Here is a 22,732-nt window from a genome sequence, read left to right on the forward strand (position 1 = left end):
TGTAGTTAGGATCTATTTATTTTGTTATAAATGGTAATTCTGTTTATGGGGGTAAAGCTGATGTGTTTTCTATCAACCTGGGTCTAAAAGCCAGTCACCTTGAGGAAGTTTGAGTACTTTTTAAAATCTTTAATATTTGTGATGAATCTGGAAACAGTGAGACTTGATTTCCAGCAATGTTACCCCATTGAGGTGGAGCAGGAATCATATCTACAGGGAACAAGACTCACCGGTCTGATCTTAATGTTTTATGAACAACCTTTTCCCCTCTAGAAATGAATGCACTACAGGAGGAACTGGGTCAAGATGGTTTCACCATCCTCGCATTCCCATCCAACCAGTTTGGCAAACAGGAACCAGCTGAAAACAATGAGATCCTCCCTTTGTTGAAGTAAGTGACTGATCCCTCTCCAATCCCCTGCCCACTCTGTATGGCTGCTGGGAAGGACTCACTTCAGAAAAGATGTTAGACATTGTGAAGGGCTATCAGTAGACTTAGAGCTATAGCCCCTATTCATGGAAATGGTGCCATTGTGGTCTTATCACTGACCATAATAATCCAGAAACACAGGTTTAAAGCTCAGGAGACATGGGTTCAAATCACACCAGGGTTATTGACGGAATTTAAATTTGATTAATAACTTCTGGAATCTAAAGCTAATCTTAGTAATGGGGATCTTGACAACTATCCGTTAAGAAGTGACAGGATTGGTTAAGAGAACAGTTAGTAAAGTGTATGGTATCCTAAGCTTGATAACAAGGTATAAGAACAGGGTGGTGACGCTTGGATAAGAGGCTTTAGCCTCTCCAGAGCAGTGCACTTCAGGAAGAATGTGAAAAGTTTGGGCAGGGTGTCAGAGGTTATCAAGAATGGATTCAGGGAGGTGATATCTTAGCTGTAAAGATTGTTTCCCTGGAGACTGGGAGGTCTGATAGAGGCAGCATGGGTGGTTCAGTGTTAGCATTGCTACCTCACAGCAACAGGGACCTTTGTTCGATTCCACTCTCGGGTGACTTTCTGTGTGGAGTTTGCACATTCTCCCTGTGTCTGTGTGGATTTCCTCTGGGTGCTTCAGTTTCTGCCCATAGTGCAAGGATGTGCAGGTTAGGATCGATTGGCTATGCTTAAATTGCCTGTCGTGTCTGGGAATGTGCTGGTTCAGTGGGTTAGGCATGGGAAATGCAGGGTTACAGGGATAGGGTGGGATGCTCCTAGGAGGGATAGTGTTGACTTAACGGGCCAAATGGCCTGCAGGGATTCTATGTACTCAAAATCACATAGTTCTGGACAGAGTAATTTCGGAGGAACTGCCCCACTTCAGGTTACTCTAGCATAGATAGCTGGCTGACAGAAAATGGAGCATATGCCTAAATGGGTCTTTTTCAGATTGTGTAGATTTGATCAGCGGAAACTCGCAGGGGTGAACATTTTACAATTCGTATCAATGATTTAGATGAGAGGGCAGAAGATGGAGGAGGTGGGAAAGCTTGATCTGAAGACAACAGAGCAAGGAGGCAGCCTGATATTGATAGTGTATGAAAATCTAGCAGATGGTGTACAATGTGGGAAAATGTCAACTTGAACATTTTGGCAGGAAGGACTGAAAGAAGGCCAAGGATTATTGAATGGACAATGACTAAAGAATTCTGAGGAGCAGAGAAATCCAGCTGTTCTTGTGGAAGAGTTACAATGTCTGTATGAAGGCACAGCAAGTGATTACAATGGTAAATGGAATGCTATCCTTTATTACAGGAGGATTTAAATACTAAAGTACGGATTAAAAGCCTCAGTTATACAAGTTATACCATAAGAACATAAGTAATAGGAGCAGAATTAGGCCATTCGGCCCATGGGATCTTCTTCACCAATCAATCATGGCTGATATGTTTCCCAACCCCATTCTCCTGTAACCCTTGATCCCCTTTACCAATCAAGAACCTATCTATCTATGTCTTAAAGACACTCAATGACTTGGCCTCCTCAGCCCTCTGCAGCAATGAGCTCCACAGATTCACCACCTTCTGGCTGAAGAAATTCCTCCTCGTCTCAATTTTAAAGGGTTGTCCCTTCACTCCGAGGCTGTGCCCCCAGGTTCTAGTTTCTCCTACTCGCGCAAACATCATCTCCATGTCCACTCTATCTAGGCCTCCGAGTATACTGTACGTTTGTACATTGAGATCAGTTTACATCTCCTCATTTCAGAAGGGGTATAAATGCATCACAGGCAATTTGGGGGAGGGTTTACGGGATTGATACACAAGACAGTGTGGTTTGCATTATGAGGAGACATTGGATAGGCTGGGCTTGTTTCTACTGGAGTTTAGAATATTGAGCGAGGTTTAATTGAAGTTCATAAGATCCTGAAGGGTCTTGACAAGGTGGCACAGAAAGAGTCCCAAGTTATGTCAAAATTATGGGTCAACTTTTTAGGACAGAAGTTAGGAATTTTGTTTTTCTCTGAGGGCTGTGGGCCTTTGAAATTCACTGCCTCAGAAGGTGGTGGAGGTGATGTCATCGAATATTTTAAAGGCGGAGGTGGATAGAACATACAATATAAACAGCACAGCACAGAAACAGGCCTTTCGGCCCATCCTGTCTGTCCGTGCCAACCATGATGCCAAACTGAACTAATCCCATCTATCTCCACATGGTCCACATCCTTCTATTCCCTGCCTGTTCATGTCTCTGTCTGAATACCCTCTTAAATATGACTATCATATCTGCTTTTGCCACCTCCCCTGGCAGCGTGTTCCAGGCAACATTTCCACCCTGGAATAAAGACTCTGACTATCCACCCTATCCATGCCCCTTATGATTTTATATACTTCGATCAGGTTGTCCCTCAGCCTCTGACATGCCAGTAAAAAACAATCCAAGTTTGTCCAATCTCTCATTATAGTGAGTACACTTCAATCCAGGCAGCAACCTAGTAATAGGCTGGTAATAGGTAATAGTTCAGAACATTTTCTAAAGAAGGGCCCAGACCTGAAACATCAGCTTTCCTGCTCCTCTGATGCTGCTTGGCCTGCTGTGTTCATCCAGCTTTACACCTTGTTATCTCAGATTCTCCAGCATCGGCAGTTCCACTACCCCAGCAACAAGGTAATCCTGTTTTTGCACTCTTTCCAAACCCTCCACACCCTTCCTACAATGTGGCAACCAGAACTGCACACAGTACTCTGAACCTTGCTTGGGAGGGAGCTGAGGTAGATGGGAATGTGGAACTTGGAACATAAACAGATCAACCACAATCTCTTGCATGACAGAACAGGCTTGAAGTGCCAAATGGTTGTTTCTGATGTTTTGTTTCCATGTCTTCATGGAAGGATCGAGAACGAAAGGACACAGATTGACCGCAATTAGGCAAGGAATCAAAGGCTTTCTGAGGAAACGTGTTCTCATGCAGCAAGTGGTTAGGGGTCTGGAACGCACTGCCTGAGAGTGTGGTGGAGGAAGATTCAATCATTCAAAAGGGGATTAGATATCTCTTAGATGAGCAACAATGTTCACGGTTGGAGGGAGAAGGCATCACTAAGTGTGATGCTCATTCAGAGAGCCAGATTAGACAGAGTGGGGCATTATCCTGGATTGCTCATCCGGTGATGTTATAACTACCCCATTGTCTCCCCGATTATTACCAGGTCACAGCAGCACAATCAGTCTGAGTGACCGTGTGATTGGGAGAATCCATCTGCATTCCTGCCCATAGTCACAATCCAGGGAAAGTGCTAAGTGTGGGACCCCCTTTGGGTAAAGACACTGAACAGTAGTCCCTTCCAGTGGGAGAGGTCTGAATGACCTTTCACTGGACAATGCCATCACTTTGGGCTCCAGCCCGAAATGTTTTGTTTTTTTTTTCCCTGGATAACTCCTCTGTTGCCGTTTGGTCACAGGTATATCCGCCCCGGCAACGGGTTTGTTCCAAACTTCCAACTGTTCAGGAAAGGAGATGTGAACGGGGAAAACGAGCAGCAGCTATTCACGTACCTGAAGGTAAGGGATACCCTCACAAACCGTGTCTCTCACAACCATCCCTGTCCCAAACAGTTTTGAACCAGTACTGAGAGAGTGCTGCACTGTTGGAGGCACATTGAAAGAACGGTTGCCTGGGAATAAATCAAATCTACCTGGATCGGAATAGATTGTTCCAAATTCTGGAACTTTCCACAGTTGAGAATAGACAATGATAAAGTTGAATCCAACCTGATGAGATGCAGATTAAGCCCTTTTCAATCTTGGGGATGATTATGGACCCCCTTACAAATGATCTTTTTCTTATAATAATTCTGAGTAGACATTGTTAGCAAGGCCAGCATTAATACCCACCGAGATTGGCAGTCTGTATGGAAAGAGAAACAGATTTTACACTTTGAGTCCGATATGAATCATCTTTGGGATTGGATGGATGGCTCGAGTATTCTCGGGGAACTGCCGCTAACTGGGCTGCAATACTCAGTGGCTGATGTGTGCGCGGAGCTTGGGAATTCATTCTGATCCCATGATGTTGCCTGTTGGGGATGGGCAAATGGGTTGGAGGTTGTAGGGCAGGTGAGGTGAAGATGCTAAAGATTAATCTATCCACACATCCTTCCTGTTTTTGTTGCTTTGAGCAGAATGCCTGTGGCCCAGTGGGAAACAGCTTTGGAAACCCCGACAAGCTTTTCTGGCAGCCCCTCAAGATCTCTGATATCAAGTGGAACTTTGAGAAGTTTCTCGTTGGGCCTGATGGCAAGGCCGTCCTGCGCTGGTTCCCACAGGTCCCCATGGTTACGGTCAAAGAAGATATCCTCCGCTTTATGAGTACTCTACCCATTCAACAAAAAATCATCTAAATGAAATTGCAAAGCTTTATTATTTCACCTGCATATATGATACAATGGTTTGAATTAGATAACTGAGGCTTCTCCACATTATTCTCCTTTTACACACCAACCCTGCACCTCTTACATTTACTTTTCCATTCACACTCCCCTCCCCTTTCATGTTATAATTCCTGTTTTACTCCTCCTCCCCTGCTCCCTGCTCCTTCGCCCTCTCCCCTCTCTTTCCCCCTCCATTTACTGCTCCCCACTCCATCCCTTCACTCTCCCTCCACTACGTTCCATTCCTTTCCCCTTTCTGCCTCCCTCTGTCACCCCTGACCTCACCCCTCCTTCATCCTACTTGTTCCTCATCTCTCTCTTTTCCTCCATTCCCTGTGCCTGTTTCAGTCGTTCATCTTACCCCTTCACTCCCCCTTCTGCCAACCTTTGCTTCTTCCCCTCCCCATCCCCACTCATAACACCCAGAAGATTTCCAAGCAGAAACTGCGGTGAATTCTCACCCTGCTCTCTGGTGAAGAGGGTCAAAGGTCCAATTCCACCTGAGGATCTTGGTCAGGACTCTCCAGTTGCCCGAAGAAGATTCTTACCAAAACATTAAGCCTATTTTCTCTCCCCTCTCACTTATCTAATGCGAACTGGCAGCGCTGGAACTTTACACCCAATAGTTAATCGCAGTCTCTGTCTAAGCCCCAGGATCTCTCCAGGTGATGGGCTGGCAGGGCTGGAGCCGATGGGAAGAGGAGTGCAGAGTGACGATCGGGTCTAAAAGCAGGAGCTCCCTGCCAGGTCTGGTCTGAAGCTGGGTGAAGGCAGGCATAGCCCTTCAGTGCATTCAGGCTGTTCTGTCAGCTCACCCAGAGCATGTTGCCTCTCCCCACACGACAGCAGCCCTGCCTGTCCATCAGGATACCAACAAGTCATCAAACACTTGTACACACAAATAAAAATCCATCTTTCACAAACCCTGTGTTAGCCTGAGGGAATTCATTTCTCCGTTCTAAGTGCAGGATCCTGCTTGATTACCCGGGCACTAGCCATTCAGTCCGATACCTGGGGGTGGCATCGTGGTGAGCTATTGAACTATCACAGGAATCACAAAGTATGTGACAGCCTGAATCTGCTTCAGGAACCCAGATATAATGAAGGTTAGCTCAGAGCTGCTAAAGACAAATAGACTAAACTGATTTTGTTTTTAATCATTCACAGGATGAGGGTGTTGCTGGCTAGGCAGCATTTATTGCCCATCCCTAATTGCCCAGAGTCAACCACATTGCTCTGGGTCTGGAGTCACATAAAGGCTAGCCTAGACTAAGTAATGATGGCAGTTTCCTTCCCTAAAGGGTATTAGTGAACCAGATGGGTTTTTTTTTTCAATAATTGACAATGGACTCATGGTCATCATTAGATTCTTAATTCCAGATATCTTATTGAATTCAAATTCCACCATCTGCTTTAATGGGATTTGAAGCCAGGTCCCCAGAGTATTATCTGGGTCTCTAGATTAACAATCCAGTGATAATACCACTAGGCTATCATCTCCCCAGCTTGCTGGGTCTGGCTGAGCATCATAATTGCTTGCATTCTGGAATAAAAGCTACAGAGCTAAGCAGAATCCATTGGTTGTATAAAACTTGAATATTGTCATAACAAAACCCATGTCTCTAGGTGGTGTGGTGGCTCAGTGTTTAGCACTGCTGCCTTATAGCACTACGTGGACCTGGGTTCAATCCCACTCTGGGGTGACTGTCTGTGTGGAGTTTGCACAATCTCTCTGTGTCTGTGTGGGTTTCCTCCCACAGTCCAAAGATGTGCAGGTTAGGTGGATTGGTTACAGGGGGCCAGGGCTGGGTGGGATGCTCTTTAGAACTTTGGTATATGGGCTGAATGGCCTGCTTCCACACAGTAGAAATTCAACGTTGTTGAAGCTTTCCATTTTGCACTCATCAGGACAAATGCAAGAGTATCAACATTTCAAATATTCATAACAATATAACAATATAACGGACATTGAAAGGTTACGGAGAAAAGGTAGAAGATTGACATGAAGTAAAAATGCTTATTTGGTGAGTTGGTGCAGAAAAGATGCACAGAATGGCTTTCTTCTGCATTATAAACAATTCCACAATTCAGGGATTGCACACCTTCTGGAAATCCAGATAAGCACCATCCTTAATGTTCTTGTGTCCAAAAGAATTCAAACAGATTTGACAGGCCGATTCTATTCTTTAAAAATTCATCATTTACTAATTGATCAGCAAAGGATTTATGGTGCTCAGCCACCCTACCTTTAATTAGAATTATACAATCTAGCAATTTTGCACCAAATATTTGTTTAACTTGTTTGTAATTCCTTGGTGCCCCTCTTTTTACCATCATCGCACCATGATGTGATCTGTCCAACCAAATTCAACCTGATATTTATTGAACAAGCACCCATTGTCCTCATTCTTCAGAGAACGGTGTCTCGGGGAAGAGTTAAAATAGGACAAAAGCCACATACTGGCCTAAGGTCACTCCACTGCTGCCCAGCTCCATCATACTTTGGTGAGAGCTCACTACAGAGGGTGTACTAGCCCTAGCTCCCGAATGGACCTTACTGGCCTCCCTGGTTTCCAGCTTGCCTCTCCATGTTATTCCAAGTGCTGAGGTCATTCCAAGGACTGTTCTTGTAGCATCCCTATAGCGTGGAAGCAGGCCATTCAGCCCATCAAGTCCACACCGATCCTCTGAAGAGCATCCCACCAAGACCCACCCCATCCCTATAATCCTGTATTTCCTATGGCTAACACACCTAACCTGCACATCTTTGGACTGCAGGAGGAAACCAGAGCACCCGGAGGAAACCCACGCAGACACGGGGAGAATGTGCAAACCCCACACAGACAGTTGCCCGAGGGTGGAATTGAACCCTGTGAGGCAGCTGTACTAACCACTGAGCCACTGTGCCACCCATCTTTTTCAGCCCTTGGCTTTCCAAAGCAAACACCAACCTAATTCCCATTCCCTCTCACCTCTCTCTGATGTCAATGCTTTTGGAGGGGCTGGGTGTAGTTAAAATTGGCGCATAATTAAAATGATGTCTGGCACCTTCACCACTACCTTTCCAAAGTGGCTCCATTTTTAGACTGGGGTGGGGGGGTGGGGTAGAAGATTTGAAACAGAGACCAGGAGGAATTACTTCTCTCGAAGGACTGTGAATCTGTGGAATTCAGTGGATGCTGGGACACTAAGTAAATTTAAGGAGGAGATAGACAGGTTTATAATTAGCAATGGGTTAAAGGGTCATGGGCAAGGAAGTGGAGCTGAAGCCAAGATAAGATCAGCCATGATTGCATTAAATGGCGGACCAGGCTCGAGGGGCTGAATGGCCTACTCCTGCTCCTGGCTCCTATGTTCATATCCAAAACCCCCAGTAAATTTCAGGCCTGATATGATGATTGAAGTGAGTGCTTTCAGCCTCAACAGGGAACAGCTCCTGTTCCTCTGCTGTTGCTGAGGGATCAGAAAGTGTTTACAGACAGGGATTGGTGAATTCTAATTGAACGTTACTATCGAGGGTCACATTTCCTTCCCTTCCTCTGGCCTTTCTCAACGTCCATCTGCAACTGGCCGCGTCTAACAGCACACTGCATCCAGGAAGTGAAATGTTCACAGTCCAGAAATTATACATTTCCCAGGTCAATAAACACACCACAAAACCTAACAGCAGGCACTGTGAAAGAGGCAGTTCAGAAACCTGCAACAAGAAAAGGCCATTCGGCCCTCCATCAAATGCTACTTGCTTTTTCGTGGGATGTGGACATCACTGGTTTCATACGAAGATATTAAACAGTAACAGACAGATACTACACAGCACCTCAAGACCTGCCATTGATAGGATCATGGCTGATCAGTTTCTGTTTCAAAATCCACAATCTTTTCTATCCCCCATAACTTTCTGATTCCTCCCACACCTTAAAAATATTCAGTGACCATCAACTCCCTGTGTCTTCTGAGGCAGGGAGTTCCAAAGTCACACAGGCCTCACTTTTCATCTCTGTCACAGAATCCCTACAGTATGGAAAGAGGCTATTCAGCCTTTGAAGTTCATCTCCCCCAGGCCTATCCCTGTAACCCTGCATTTCCGCTGGCTAACCCACCCAGTCTGCATACCCCTGGACACTATGGGCAATTTAGCATGGCCAATCCACCTAACCTGCACATCTTTGGACTGTGGGAGGAAACCGGAGCACCCGGAGGAAACCCACGCAGACACAGGGAGAATGTGCAAACTCCACACAGTCACCCAAGGGTAGAATCGAACCCGGGTCCCTGGCGCTGTGAGGGAACAGTGCCAACCACTGAATCACTATGCCACCCTTAAAAGGGGTGATCCCTTATTTTAAAATAATATCCTTTGGCATGGACTAATCCAGCCGTACCTTCTATAACCATCTTGTCAAAACCATTCATGATCTTATCCACTTCAATTAAGACACCCCTCACTTTTCTAACCACCAACAGAAATAAGCCCAGCCAATTTGTACAACAGATTCATTCCGAGTATCAATCCTAGTAAGCAGTCTCTGAACTTTCGTCTGGGTCCCCTTCCTTGTCTCACTTGCAATCACATCCTCCTGTCTCTGACCCCAGTCAAATCAGAAGACAATATCCTAATGCTGTGACTGCCTCCTGATACATCGCAATGTCTGCAGTTCAGTATCCATCTCAAACCATGATCTCAAATCACTATAGCAGACATGTTTGCCCTGGATGACAATGGCATCCAGGAGCTCCCACATACTGCAGCCTTGACACACATCACCAGGCCTGGTGAGTTTTAAGTCAATATTATGAGTTTTTATCAATTTCATAATATTATTCACTTAGGTCTTTTTTGTATCTATTTTATTTACTTTACCACCAATTTGTGCATGTTAAAACTTTGAATAGAACAGCCCTTAAAGCTCTTACCAGATATCCACCAAACTAGCTCCGTTTTCTCTACTGAAGAGCAAGAACAAATCCAATATTTGCAGGTTTTGGCTCAGTTTCCTGAATTGCACTAGTTTCTAACAAGTTTAAACATTGGTGTACATCACTAACTGCCCTTTTTCAGAAGGTAGGTGAGAATCAGCCACATTGCTGTCGGCCTAGAGTCACATAAAGGCAAGATCAAAGGATTTCAATCCCTAAAGGGCATTAATGATCCAGATGGGTATTTCATGAGAATCGATGATAGTTGCATGGCCACCATCACCAAGACTGCCTTTATATTAAATATGTATTCATTGGAACTAGCTGCAGTGATAGGATATAAAGCCATGAGCATTAGCTTGAACCTCTACAATGCTAATCCACTGACATTCCCACAATACTATCATTGTCCTACAGCTAATCAGCTCCACTACCCCCAGGCTATTCCACCTCTTCCCAGGGCCCCTGCCAAATGGGTGAGACGAGATTCGACTACATCTGACTCCCAAATGTACTTGGAGTGGTTTCATGCTTAATTGGAAGGGGGTCCTGATGCTTTGCTTTCTGCATGGAACATACGAGTAGGCCATTCAGTCCTTTGAGTCTGCTTCAATACGATCATGGATGATCATCCAACTTAGTCCCTTCTTCCCACTTTCTCCCCATACCCTTTGATCCTTTTAACTGTAAGAACTATATTGAACTCCTTCTTGAAAACATTCAAGATCCGAATCTACATCTGGCATCTTCTGCAGCAGATAATCCCAGAGGCTCACTCCTGTCTGGATGAATAAATATTTCCTCATCTCAGTGCTAAATGGCCTACCATATAACATTAGACTGTGAGCCCTGGTTCCCTGGTCATTGGGAACACCTTTCCTGCATTTAACCTGCCGAATCCTGTTAGAATTTTATAGGTCTCTATGAGAACTCTCCTCATTCTTCCAAACTCCTGGGATTTTCTTTGTTCATTCTTGGGACGTGGGCATCCCTTGCTGAACCAGCATTTATTGCCCATCTCTAGTTGCTCCTTGAGAAATTGGGGGGGGGGGGGGGGGTGAGCTGACTCCTTGAACCGCTGCAGTCCACCTGCCGTTGGTTGAGCCACAATGCCCTTAGGGAGGGAATTCCAGGATTTTGACCCAGCGATAGTGAAGGAACGGTAATATATTTCTGAGTCAGGAAGGTGAATGGCTTGGAGGGGAACTTGGAGGTGATGGTGTTCCCCATGTATCTGCTGCCCTTGTCTTTCTAGATGGAAGTGGTCGTGGGTTTGGAAGGTGCTGTCTGAGGATCTTTGATGAATTTCTGCAGTGCATCTTGTAGATAGTACACACTGCTGCTACTGAGCGTCGGTGGTGGAGGGAGTGGATGCTTGTGGATGTGGTGCCAAACAAGCGGGATGCTTTGTCCTGGATGGTGTCAAGTTTCTTGAGCGTTGTTGGAGCTGCACCCATCCAGGCAAGTGGGGAGTATTCCATCACACTCCTGACTTGTGCCTTGTAGATGGTGGATAAGCTTTGAGGAGGCAGGAGGTGAGTTACTCTCTGGCCTTCATATTTCACCACCAGTTTCCCTCACCTCTTACCAAAATAAAAATTTCACAAGAAAACCCCTCCACTCCATGCCCATTTGATTCGAAAGGAAAGAAACACACATCTGATTTGATCAGATTTTATTGGAACACATAAAACTAAAAGGTGTGTAAAATAATAAAAAGGATATTTATTCTGATAGACCACTCCACCAAGGCCTGATGTGAAGCCTTTCACAGTCCAACAGCACAATCTGTAACTATTCCCCTGGAAACAGATACCAACAAGTTCCGAGGCGCAGTGAGGGGAAGGTTGAGGAGAAACGGAGTGTTCATGTAGGATTAGCCCCGACAAGCCAACTTTATGAAAGAAAGGGCAGGGGTTAGGTGTTGAATTGGGAAAGGCAATATTTCAGAGGGGTGGCAGGAAGGGAAGAAAGAAACGGAAAAGGGAAGCGAGTGTAGATACGAGTAGGTCATATATGGACAGGTGAATCTATTGAATATCTTGAACCTTTTTCTCATATCTTTAAACTGGAAACACGGAAGGTGGATTGTCAACTCCCACCATTGAACTTTACCTGATCATACAAAATGGAGGCAAGGGAGAAACAAGATGGAGGACAGGCAGCTGACAACACATGGAAGTGCAGGAGGGCAGTCCAATATTAACCAAAAAATAATCATCACACAGCCCACCCCCAGCCCAAGCCCCAGCCAAAGAAAACCCCTCCACTCCATGCCCATTTGATTCGAAAGGAAAGAAACACACACCTGATTTGATCAGATTTTATTGGAACACATAAAACTAAAAGGTGTGTAAAATAATAAAAAGGATATTTATTCTGACACCAAGGCCTGATGTGAAGCCTTTCACAGTCCAACAGCACAATCTGTAACTATTCCCCTGGAAACAGATACCAACAAGTTCCGAGGCGCAGTGAGGGGAAGGTTGAGGAGAAACGGAGGACACAAGACTACAGCATCAAACAACCTGAGGGACAGAAGCCTTTGCAATTCACACTGCCGTTGAAGGAAGGTAAAGTCCCGTCGCCTTGTGATGGCCAAATCACCAGATGCTGTACAGGTCAGCTCAGAATAACTTGGTTCCTCCTCCCTCAATGCTGCCCTCTGCCAAGCCTGGGAGACGTAGGTTCTGGAGGAAGAAAACAAAGGTGAAATCAGTTCATCAACAGAGACATAGATAATCAGGCACATGATGTCTCTTCGGTCACCGATGCTCAGTAACAGCAGTGTGTACTATCTGCAAGATGCACTGCAGAAATTCACCAAAGATCCTCAGACAGCACCTTCCAAACCCACGACCACTTCCATCTAGAAGGACAAGGGCAGCAGGTACATGGGAACACCATCACCTGCAAGTTCCCCTCCAAGCCACTCACCATCCTGACATGGAAATATATATCGCCGTTCCTTCAGTGTCGCTGGGTCAAAAACCTGGAATTCCCTCCCTAAGGGCATTGTGGGTCAACCCACAGCAGGTGGACTGCAGCGGTTCAGGAAGGCAGCTCACCACCACCTTCTCAAGGGGCAACCATGGTCACACAAAAAGCCCACTTCCTATGAATGAGTAAAAAATTTGGCCCAACTATGCAAGTTGGTGTTTAGGCCCAAACAGCACAGAAACATGGCCATTCAGCCCATTGTACCTCTATCAGCTCTTCGCAAATTTCATCTCATTTAGTTCCACATCCCAACTTTGATTCCAAGGACCCTTGAAAATTATGCCTCTATCCTGCTCTCGCCTTTGAAATTTTCTTTTGGACTCTGATGCCACAACACGCCAAACTTCCACAACTCTCTGACTGAAATTTCTCCTCAGTTCTAAGATAATTCTATTTTAAATACACAGCCTCTAGTCTTTGAATTTTCCTGGTTTGACCACGTTCCTTGCCAATCAGCTCCTGGAGTTATGACTCGAGCCTGGAGTGTCTGGTTCAAAGGCCAGACTCCTGCCTGCCCTGAGGAAGGCCTTTCGTTCTTCATTTCTACGGCGCCCTGGGGCAGATGGAGCCAGGGAGTCTCCTCTGACTTTGGCCTCAGTTTCTTTCTTGTGAGCGTTCTCACCATGGGTGTCAGTGAATGGTGGGTCACCCTGGAACCATGCTGATGACCCTCCCAAGTTCAGATTATCTGGCGGCACAGAGAGTCGGACCATACAAGAGCAAGAAGGTGATGTTTGTACAAGGCACTTGTTAGACCTCAGTTAGAGGATCATGTACAGTTGTGGACACTACATTGTGGGGAAGTTGTGAATGCATTGGAGAGAGAGTGCAGAAGCGATCTACAACAATGGTTCCAGGAATAAGAAACATCAGTTCGGGAGCTAACATAACGTTCAAGGCCGCAGGCCTGGGGTGGGAAAGTGGGACTAGTGATCGCGGTGGTATATTTGGGATAGTACAGACCCTATGGGCCAAAGAGCCTCTATGATAGATTGAAGATGTTGAGACTGTTCTCTTCAGAGACGAGAAGGCTGAGAGGAGATCTGATAGAGGTTTTCTAAATGACGAGCAGGCTGGAGACAGTAGTTAGAAACACACCAGTCTTGCTTGTTAAAGAGATCAGAACAAGAGGGCATTGATTTAAAGTGATTTCCTTGAAAGTGGAGTCATAGGTAGACAGGGAGGTGAAGAAGGTATTTGGTATGCTTGCCTTCATTGGTAAGTGCATCAAGGAGAGGAGTCATGTTGTAGCTGTACAGGACATTGGTTAGGTCACCTTTGGAATACTGCATTCATTTCTGGTCTCCCTGCTATAGAAAGGATGTTGTGTAACTTGAAAAGGTTCAGAAATGATTTACAAGAATGTTGCCAGTGCTGGAGGGTTTGAGCTACAGGGAGAGGCTGAATAGGTTGGGGCTATTTTCCCTGGAGCGTCAGAGCCTGAGGGATGACCTTATAGAGGTTTATAAAATCATGAGGGGCATGGATAAATAGACAAGATATTTTACCCCAGGGTAGGGGAGTCCAAACCTAGAGGGCATAGGTTTAAGGTGAGAGGGGAAAGATTTACAAGGAACCTAATGGGTAACACTTTCACACAGAGGGTGGTGTGTGAATGGAATGAGCTGCCAGAGGAAGTGGGGGAGGCTGGTACAATTACAACATTTAAAAGGCATCTGGATGGGTACATGATTAATAAGTGTTTAGAAGGATATGGACCAAATGCTGGCAAATGGGACTAGATTAATTTTAGGGTATGTGTACAGCATGGACGGGTTGGGCCAAAGGGTCTGTTTGCATGCTGTATAACTCAATGAGCAAACAAAGCAAGGTTGATGTGAGCAAAATCTTCCTCACCCAATCAGTGGTTAGGATCCAGAATGCACTGTCTGCAAATGCGGTGGAGGTAGGTTCAATTCAGGCATTCAAGGGGCATTATTTGATTAGAAATGGTGGGCAGGGATATGTGGAAAAAGCAGGAGATTGGCACTGGGTGACAGAACCAGGCAGGCATGATGGGCTGAATGGCCTACTTCTGTGCTGCGATGATTTTTTAAAATTCATTAACAGGATGAGGGCGTTGCTGGCCAGGCAGCATTTATTGCCCATCCCACCACATTGCTGTGGGTCTGGAGTCACATGCAGGCCAGACCAGGTAAGGATTGCAGTTTCCTTCCCTAAAAAGACATTAGTGAGCTGAGATAACAAGGCTGGATGAACACAGCAGGCCAAGCAGCATCAGAGGAGCAGGAAGGCTGATGTTTCGGGCCTAGACCCTTCATCAGAAAACTGGTTTTCATTAGTGAACTGGATGGGGCCCCCAACAATCAACAATGGATTCATGGTCATTATTAGATTCTTAATTCCAGATAATTTGGTGGGAGTTGAACCCAGGTCCCCGGAACATTATTTGGGGAACCTGGATAAACAGTCCAGTGATAATACCACTAGGCCATTGTCTCCCCTAATTCTGTGAGTCTGCTCATTATCACATCAACGTTTGCAGGAGCCAGCTGTACACAAAACAGGATCCGTGTTTCCTGTATTCCAACGACGAAGAAACTGCAAAAGTACTCCACTGCTTGTAAAATGCTCCTGGCCATTCAGAGGTGGTGAAAGGTGCTGTATAAAATACAAACATTTATTTCTTCTACCTGGGATTTATCAAGTGCTGCACATTTAGTGATGACCTATAACAGATTAAACTTTTTTTAAAAAGTCTGTTTAACTGGGAATTGGGAAAAATCGATGCCTTGTTGGTTTTATTTAGGTTTAAATGCTTTAAGCTGTGGCTGAGGATGCAGGCTTTAACAATCTGCTCTGTCTGAGACACCAAACCAACAGTCCCAGCACCCAGGGCATGTTAACCAGTACAAAGTACAATCCATGGCCTGTTTGTCTAAATCCCTTTCAACACAGCACTCAGGGGACTGCTGTGTCTTGTTTGTCATCTCCAGTCAACTTCCTGTGCAGGCGCAAACATCAGTTATCGAATAAAAAGCCCAGAGCTTCTGTTTAAGTGAAACTTCAGTTTCAGTATCTTTGTGCAAATATCCAACACTCCCTCTTCCCAAATGATCCATAAATGGCCATCCAACAGGCACCCTCCCAGCCCCACAGTGGCCCGTTCCTGTAAACTTCCTCCTTTCACTCTGGGGAACACAGTCAGTCACAGGAAGAAGGAATGAAGATGATTTTCACTTCGATAGCACCTTTCCTGGTTTCAGAACACCTCAAAGTACAAACCCAGCCAATAAAATATTTGGTGCATGGAGATTGTTGCAAAGCCAGGAAGCGGCCTGAGGACAGAAAGTTGCTCCAGGATGGAATCGGATAAACTGATGGAAGTGGTTTGTATCAGTAATGTTGAGAGTCAATAAATGTGGAGCTGGAAAAAGACAGCAGGTCAGACAGCATCCAAGGAGCAGGGAAGTCAACGTTTCAGGCTGAAACTTTTCGTCAGGACTGGGGGATGGGGGTGTAGGGCAGGAAGGAGGGTAGTTGAGATGGAGACAGATGCAGTGTGAGGGGGTATCAGTTCAATCCGACTGTCACTAAAATCCTGACCAAAGCTAAGTGACATCTCACCTTTCCCATCAGCCTTGGGCCGGTCTGTCTCTGCAGCGTGCTGGTTCCGTGCGGCTGGGAATGGGGCATTCCAGGGAAACTCCGACTGCAGTTAGCACAAACAATAATAAAAAAAAAAGTTAGAGAGATGGGGGTTTGGGTGGGGAGGTAGTGAGAGAGAGAGAGAGAGAGGGAAAACCAAAGCGAGACACAGAAAGGGTGTGAGGGGCCAAGGGGAAGGGGTAAAGTGAAAGGGGGGGTAAAATGGAGAAGGGGTGGGGGGTAGAGAGGGTGACAGAGAAGGCGGTGGGGGAAGAGGGAGACGGAGAAGGCTGGGGTGGGGGGGGGGGAACGGGATGGAGAGAGGGACACAGAGAGGGAGACACGGTGACTCTGAAGAGCTGCTTTCTCATACCTACCCCTCGGTAATGGGCATGTGCACCAGGTCCAGCAGGAGGGTAGTGAATCTGCCACTCGAAACCTCCAATGCCAGCGGCAGGGTGAGGGAGGGGTGGATACTGTATTTGGTAGGGAGGGGGGCAGTATGGCCCTGGGGCTCCAGGCGGTGGATCTGATGACCTCCTCTCACTGGGAACCTGCAAAACCCACAAAGATTGAGGTGACCAAGAGCTTTTTCAGTGTCCCTGACAGACTGGACCACAGCTATTCATCCAAAACACACCTTCACTTCTATAGCAGCTGTCACCATCCCAACGTGCCCCCAACACCACTCTATAGTCAATCAAACACTTTCTTATCAATAAAAAAAAAAGAAAGAATTGCAGATGCTGTAAGTCAGGAACAAAAACAAAGTTGCTGGAAAAGCTCAGCAGGTCTGGCCGCATCTGTGAAGGAAAACAAACATTTAACGTTTTGGGTCCAGTGACCCTTCCTCAGAACTTCCTTCTCAATAATGCAGGCAGCATCACAACCATCTGGTACACAGCAAGAACCCAACAATTACATGTTAATTATCAGGTATTCCATTTATTTTTCTAAATAAAAATGGCGGTGTGTTAACTCTGGAGACATGACTCCGGAGAACTTGGTGTTCTTCACAAAGTGCCAGTCACGTCTCAGATGCCCAACTGGCAGGATCGAGTGATTAGCAGAAAAAAAACCAATCATGTTTCTCCCTCTTCCACGGCAGCCCAAGTTTAAAGGCAGGCCCAACCTGGGTTAGTACTCAGCCTGTTACCCATCAGCCCGCAGGCACTTGGGACGGTTTGAAACTCTCACCAGAAAGGTTGACCCCTCCGGCAGCGCGGCGCCCCCTCAGCGCTGACCCTCCGGCAGCGCGGCGCCCCCTCAGCGCTGACCCTCCGGCCAGAGTGTCAGCCACTGAGCTGTACCTGATCATAGAATCGTACAGTATAGAAGATGGACAGCACGGTGGCTCAGTGGTTAGCACTGCTGCCTCACAGCACCAGGGACCCGGGTTCGATTCCACCCTTGGGCGACTGTCTGTGTGGAGTTTGCACATTCTCCCCGTGTCTGCGTGGGTTTCCTCCCACAGTCCAAAGATGTGCAGATTAGGTGGATTGGCCATGGGAAATGCTGGGTTACAGGCATGGGGTAAGGGGGTGGGTCTAGGTGGGATGCTCTTTGGAGGTGTGTGTGGACTCAATGGGCCGAATGGCCTGCTTCCACACTGTAGGGAATCTATGAGAAGAGGCTGTTTGGTCCATCAAGTATGTACTATCACACTATATTGCGCACTAGTCCCACTGGGCACATAGATGAAATGTCGTAACATTCGAGGCTAAGTGTTTTTTGTTTGTAAGTTGCTCAAAAAAGAAGTTCCCATCAGTCAGGAATCCCATAAGTATCACTAATAGGCAGGTTATGTCTGTCCCTGTCCTGTAGAATTTGCAGCCGGGGACAGAGTTAGAATGTGCTTTCACAGACTGGCAAGTTGGCAAGTTAGCAAAAGAAGGTTAAGGCAGGTCAGAGAAACATTGACAACACTGGACAGTTTCGTATCTGCTCCCTTCCACTCTCAGCACCATGGAGAAACGCTTTAATATTTCTGGTCTTACTTAACAATATAACATTTCTCTCGCTGCTTCATGGTGCAGCTAACGCAGCGAACAAAGAGAGAGAGACATATCTCTCGCTGTGTAGAGGAATTTAGATTTAAGGAGCATCTGTTTTAAAGGGAGTCAGGTAAGGAAACAGCTCCACAGGAAAAAGGGGCGACGAATTTGGAAGCCACTTTGAGAAAAGGCAATTGATGGGCGCATTTCAGATCAGGGATTGATGGATTTCTGTAATAAATCATAAAGCAGAGAATGCTGGAGAAGCTCAGCAGGTCTGGCAGCATCTGTGGAGAGAGAAAGCAGAATTAATGTTGCCTATCTAACATCTTCAGAAAACATTCTGAACAGATGCTTCCAAAACCTGCCAAGTTTCTCCAGCAGTCACAGTTCTTTGTATTTTCGATTAATTTCTGTTATTTCAAAGGGATGATGAAAAGTCAAGAAAAGGCATTTTTTTGTGGAATTAACACACACACATAAATTTCAGTGAGTGACAGAGCAGGTGGAAGGGGCTGAATGGCATCCTACGTGATCCCAACATTGACCGTTGAACCCCAATTCCCATCCAAGGAGGCACTGCCCGAGCCCAATGGGAGGTCAATACCTGTTTCTGATGCTTCAGCAGCCTTTGAAATTTTTCCTTCTCCAACTTCTCCTTCTGATAATCTTCCTGATAGATTCTCAGCTGAGAGAGAGAGCAGACAAGAGAGCTTTCAGCAGCTGCGAGCAGACAGACAGATGGACACAGGAGTTAGCGAGAGCAGATACAGAGGCAAAAATCAAACATCAGACTCAGGAGGGAGGAGGAGGAGGAACCCAGTGGGAGACGAGGGTGGAGGGGGGCAGGGTGGTTGTTATCCTATGGAGGCGGCCTGTCCAGTAACCTATGCAAGATGCTGAGGAGGTTTATCAGCACCCAATCTGTGAAAGGGAATGAGACAAGGATACAGATACTGACAGAGACACACACACACACACACACACACACACTGACATGATACAGCTTCAGAGAGAGAGAGAGAGAGAGAGAAAAGAGAAGAGTGAGAGAAAGGAGAAGAGCAAGAAGAGGGAGAGAAAAGAGAAGAGCGAGAAGAGCAAGAGCGCGAGAGAGAAAAGAGTGAGAGAAAGAGAGAGAGAGACGGACAGACACAGACATACACTTATGTTTGACACACAGATGGCAGATGTTCCAGTAACTATAGCAGATGCACTGGGAAACAATTGCAGACTTTGGGAATTGGATTAGATTGAGAAAACACAGGTAGCAATGCCAACAAGAAGCAGCACCAATCCTGGAGGCCAGCAGGAGGAGTGCGACAGGAGGAGCAGTGTTTATACAGAAACGTGCCCTCCCACGCTGCAGCTAATGCTGGATAAACTACCTCAGACAGACACTGAACGAACCCTTCACCACATCTCACCAGCTTACCCCGAATGCAAGGAAACGGCCCCAAGGACAAGGCACTTGTGGAGCAGGCCTCCTGTGGCATTGCTCACGGATAGAGGGAGAGAACAAACCTGTATTTGCATTCCCAGGGCAATGCCTGGACCGATCAGGATCTATCACCCTGCCATGAGAATTAAGACCATAATAAACAGGAACAGGAGGAGGCCACTCAGCCCCTCGAGTCTGCCACACCATTCAATAGGATCATGGCTGATCCAGTTTCCTACCCTTTAGATTGACAGTTAACTGTTCTTGGTGCATCGCCTTGCTAATGATGGTGCAACCAACCAGCACGCTACGTATAAAACAGTGTCTCTTCCAAAAATCTGTTTCTCGCCTCCTCGTTCTGATAAGGGCAAGACCTAAAAGCCATAACTTGTAGTCACCTTTTAGCAATGTTTAAACTTATAGTGTCCAAGCACCACAGAGTCAAAGTGGGTTTTTGTTTTGATGTGTAATTAATATTGCAAAGTAGGAAACACAACAGTCGATTTGAGCACAGCAAGATCCCACAATCATCCAGTGAAAATCTGTTTTCTTTTCCGCAACATTGGTCGAGGGATGAATCTTGGCTCCAGACAGGGGTCAATGATTTCTGCCGCTCTTTGAGATAGAGGTCACAGATTATTCGTGTCTGTCTAACAGAGTGGTCACACATGGCATCAGTTTAAGATCGTTTCTGGAAGGTGTCACCTCAAGAGAGTGCAAAAAGCACTCGCTTGGCGCTGCACTGGGAGTGTCAGCCTGGGTTAGATTGGCGTTCCCTGGCAGTATGGCTCTGTAGGGAACAATCCAACCTCAGAAGGCCAGGGATTGTGGGTTCCAGACGCAGCTCGGAGACTGGAGTGAACGAGTACAATCAGAGACCATCACTGCAGCAGCACTGAGGGAGCTCTGCTCTGTCACAGGGGCTGGTCCTTTCAAATGGGGAATTAAACTGAAGCCCCAAGGGCTCTCTCAGGCAGGCATAGAAAAATCCCACGGTACTATAAGACCATAAGACATAGGAGCAGAAATTAGGCCATTCGGCCCATCGAGTCTGCTCTGCCATTCAATCATGGCTGATAAGTTCCTCAACCCCATTCTCCCGCTTTCTCCCATAACCCTTGATCCCCTTGACAGTCAAGAACCTATCTATCTCAATCTTAAATGTACTCAATGAGCCGGCCTCCACAGCTTTCTGTGGCAGTGAATTCCATAAATTCACCACTCTCTGGCTGAAGAAGTTTCTCCTTATCTCCGTTCTAAAAGGTCTTCCCTTTACTCTAAGGCTGTGCCCTCGGGTCCTAGTCTCTCCTACCAATGGAAGCATCTTCCCAACATCCACTCTGTCCAGGCCATTCAGTATTCTGTAAGTTTCAATTAGATCTCCCCTCATCCTTCTAAACTCCTATTCTACAGAAGAGCAGAAGTGTGTCCTGCCAACATTTGCCCTTTAAATCAACAGATTTTTTTGTTTTAAAAAATTCATTCACGGGATGAGGACATCGCTGGCCAGGCAGCATTTATTGCCCATCCCTAATTGCCCAGAGGGCAGTTCACAGTCACACACATTGCTGGAGTCACATGTAGGTCAGAGCAGGTAAGAAAGGCAGTTTCCCTCCCTGACGGGCATTTGTGAAGCAGATGGGTTTTTCCATCAATCAACAACGGTTTCATGAGACTCTTAAATCCAGACTTTTATTGTATTCAAATTCCACCATCTGCCGTGGCGGGATTCGAACACTGATCCCCAGAACGTTGCTTGGGTCTCTGGATTAACAAACACATCTGTGCACAAATCGGCAGCTACGTTTCCTAATGACGACCGCACTTCAAGAAAATTGTGCTGTTTTGGCTGTGAAGCGCTCCAAGGCTGTAACAGGCTCTATACGGATGAACAGTCTACTGAACAAATGACTGAGAGACACACACAAACATCGACAGATGGGGACTCAGAAATTGTTACTTTGAGCCTCTCATGTTATAGACTGAGTGTCTAGTAATGAAATCCTGGACAATGCTGAGAGAGAGAGGAAAAATTCCTTGGGTCATTAACAAAAAAACAGCAGTGTTTGTTTCTCACCGTTCAATGTTTACTGGCTCAGATTCATTGGAGACAGGGAGGTCAGATTATGGGGCTTGGCAGTGGTAAATCACAATAAAGCCTCCTGAATTTAATGGCCTTCTTTGGGATATTCACAGAATCAGAGAATCCCTACAGCGTGGAAGCAGGCCATTCAGTCCATCAGATCAATACAGACCTTCCGAAGACCATCCCACCCAGATCCACCCACTACACTATCCCTGTAACCCTGCATTTCCCATGCATGGCCAATCCACGTAGTCTACACATCCCTGGACACTAGGGGGTAATTTAGCGCATCCAATCCACCCAGCCTGCATCTTTAGTCAGTGACAGAAAACCGGAGCACCTGGAGGAAACCCACGCAGACACGGGGAGAATGTGCAAACTCCACACAGACAGTCGCCCGAGGCTGGAATCGAACCCCGGTCCCTGGCGCTTTGAGGCACCACTGAGCCACTGTACCTAATTGCTCAGGTACAGGAGGCTAATGTTCTAATGCTGAGAGAACAGGGCATGGCCTCAGAAGGGAGGAACTTCCAATGTTCAGCAGAATCGGTGAGCAGGTTCAGCAGCCCTGTTGCTAACCCAGGCCCGGGACAGGACTCGGTGGCTATGCTTCGGGATCACGTACAGTCTGCATGGAGACAGTGAGCTTTGTCTGTCTCCTCCCCAGAGACAGAGAAAGAAAAACCGAGGGCCCCGACAAGGGGCGAGAAGAGAAAGAGAAAGAACGAAAGAGAGAGAGAAAGAATGAAAGAAAGAGAGAGAGAGACAACGAAAGAATGAGAGAGAGAGAGAGAAAGAACGAAAGAGAGAGACAGAGAAAGAACG

General features: G+C 46.3%; 2 protein-coding genes across 3 annotated transcripts in view; one reads left to right on the plus strand and one right to left on the minus strand.

The window, feature by feature from the left end:
• The first annotated feature begins 250 nt into the window (after positions 1 to 250).
• Positions 251 to 5,786, plus strand: gpx3 (glutathione peroxidase 3). Its single transcript, XM_048603541.1, has 3 exons — positions 251 to 391; positions 3,895 to 3,994; positions 4,615 to 5,786. The coding sequence occupies exons 1-3, from the start codon at positions 276 to 278 to the stop codon at positions 4,831 to 4,833; spliced, it is 435 nt and encodes a 144-aa protein (XP_048459498.1). The 5' UTR covers positions 251 to 275; the 3' UTR covers positions 4,834 to 5,786.
• A 6,303-nt stretch (positions 5,787 to 12,089) lies between these two features.
• tnip1 (TNFAIP3 interacting protein 1) overlaps positions 12,090 to 22,732 on the minus strand; it is a 27,069-nt gene continuing 16,426 nt past the window's right edge. The window contains exons 10-13 of one of the 2 annotated variants that reach the window (XM_048603540.1): positions 18,991 to 19,071; positions 16,767 to 16,943; positions 16,369 to 16,453; positions 12,090 to 12,470 (exon numbers count right to left, since the gene is read on the minus strand). In XM_048603540.1, the coding sequence (XP_048459497.1) occupies positions 12,433 to 12,470; positions 16,369 to 16,453; positions 16,767 to 16,943; positions 18,991 to 19,071 (381 nt within the window). In that variant the 3' untranslated portion in view covers positions 12,090 to 12,432. The remainder of the gene's footprint in view (positions 12,471 to 16,368; positions 16,454 to 16,766; positions 16,944 to 18,990; positions 19,072 to 22,732) is intronic. The other variant, XM_048603539.1, reaches the window with a different exon arrangement.

Source organism: Rhincodon typus, chromosome 12 (genome assembly GCF_021869965.1).
Source record: "Rhincodon typus isolate 14 chromosome 12, sRhiTyp1.1, whole genome shotgun sequence".
Taxonomy (NCBI): domain Eukaryota; kingdom Metazoa; phylum Chordata; class Chondrichthyes; order Orectolobiformes; family Rhincodontidae; genus Rhincodon; species Rhincodon typus.

Coding starts and splice junctions, on each gene's coding strand:
- gpx3 (XM_048603541.1), top strand. CDS start 276: ATGAATGCACTACAGGAGGAACTGGGTCAAGATGGTTTCACCATCCTC. Junction 392..3,894: donor GAGATCCTCCCTTTGTTGAA/GTAAGTGACTGA, acceptor GTTTGGTCACAG/GTATATCCGCCCCGGCAACG. Junction 3,995..4,614: donor AGCTATTCACGTACCTGAAG/GTAAGGGATACC, acceptor TGCTTTGAGCAG/AATGCCTGTGGCCCAGTGGG.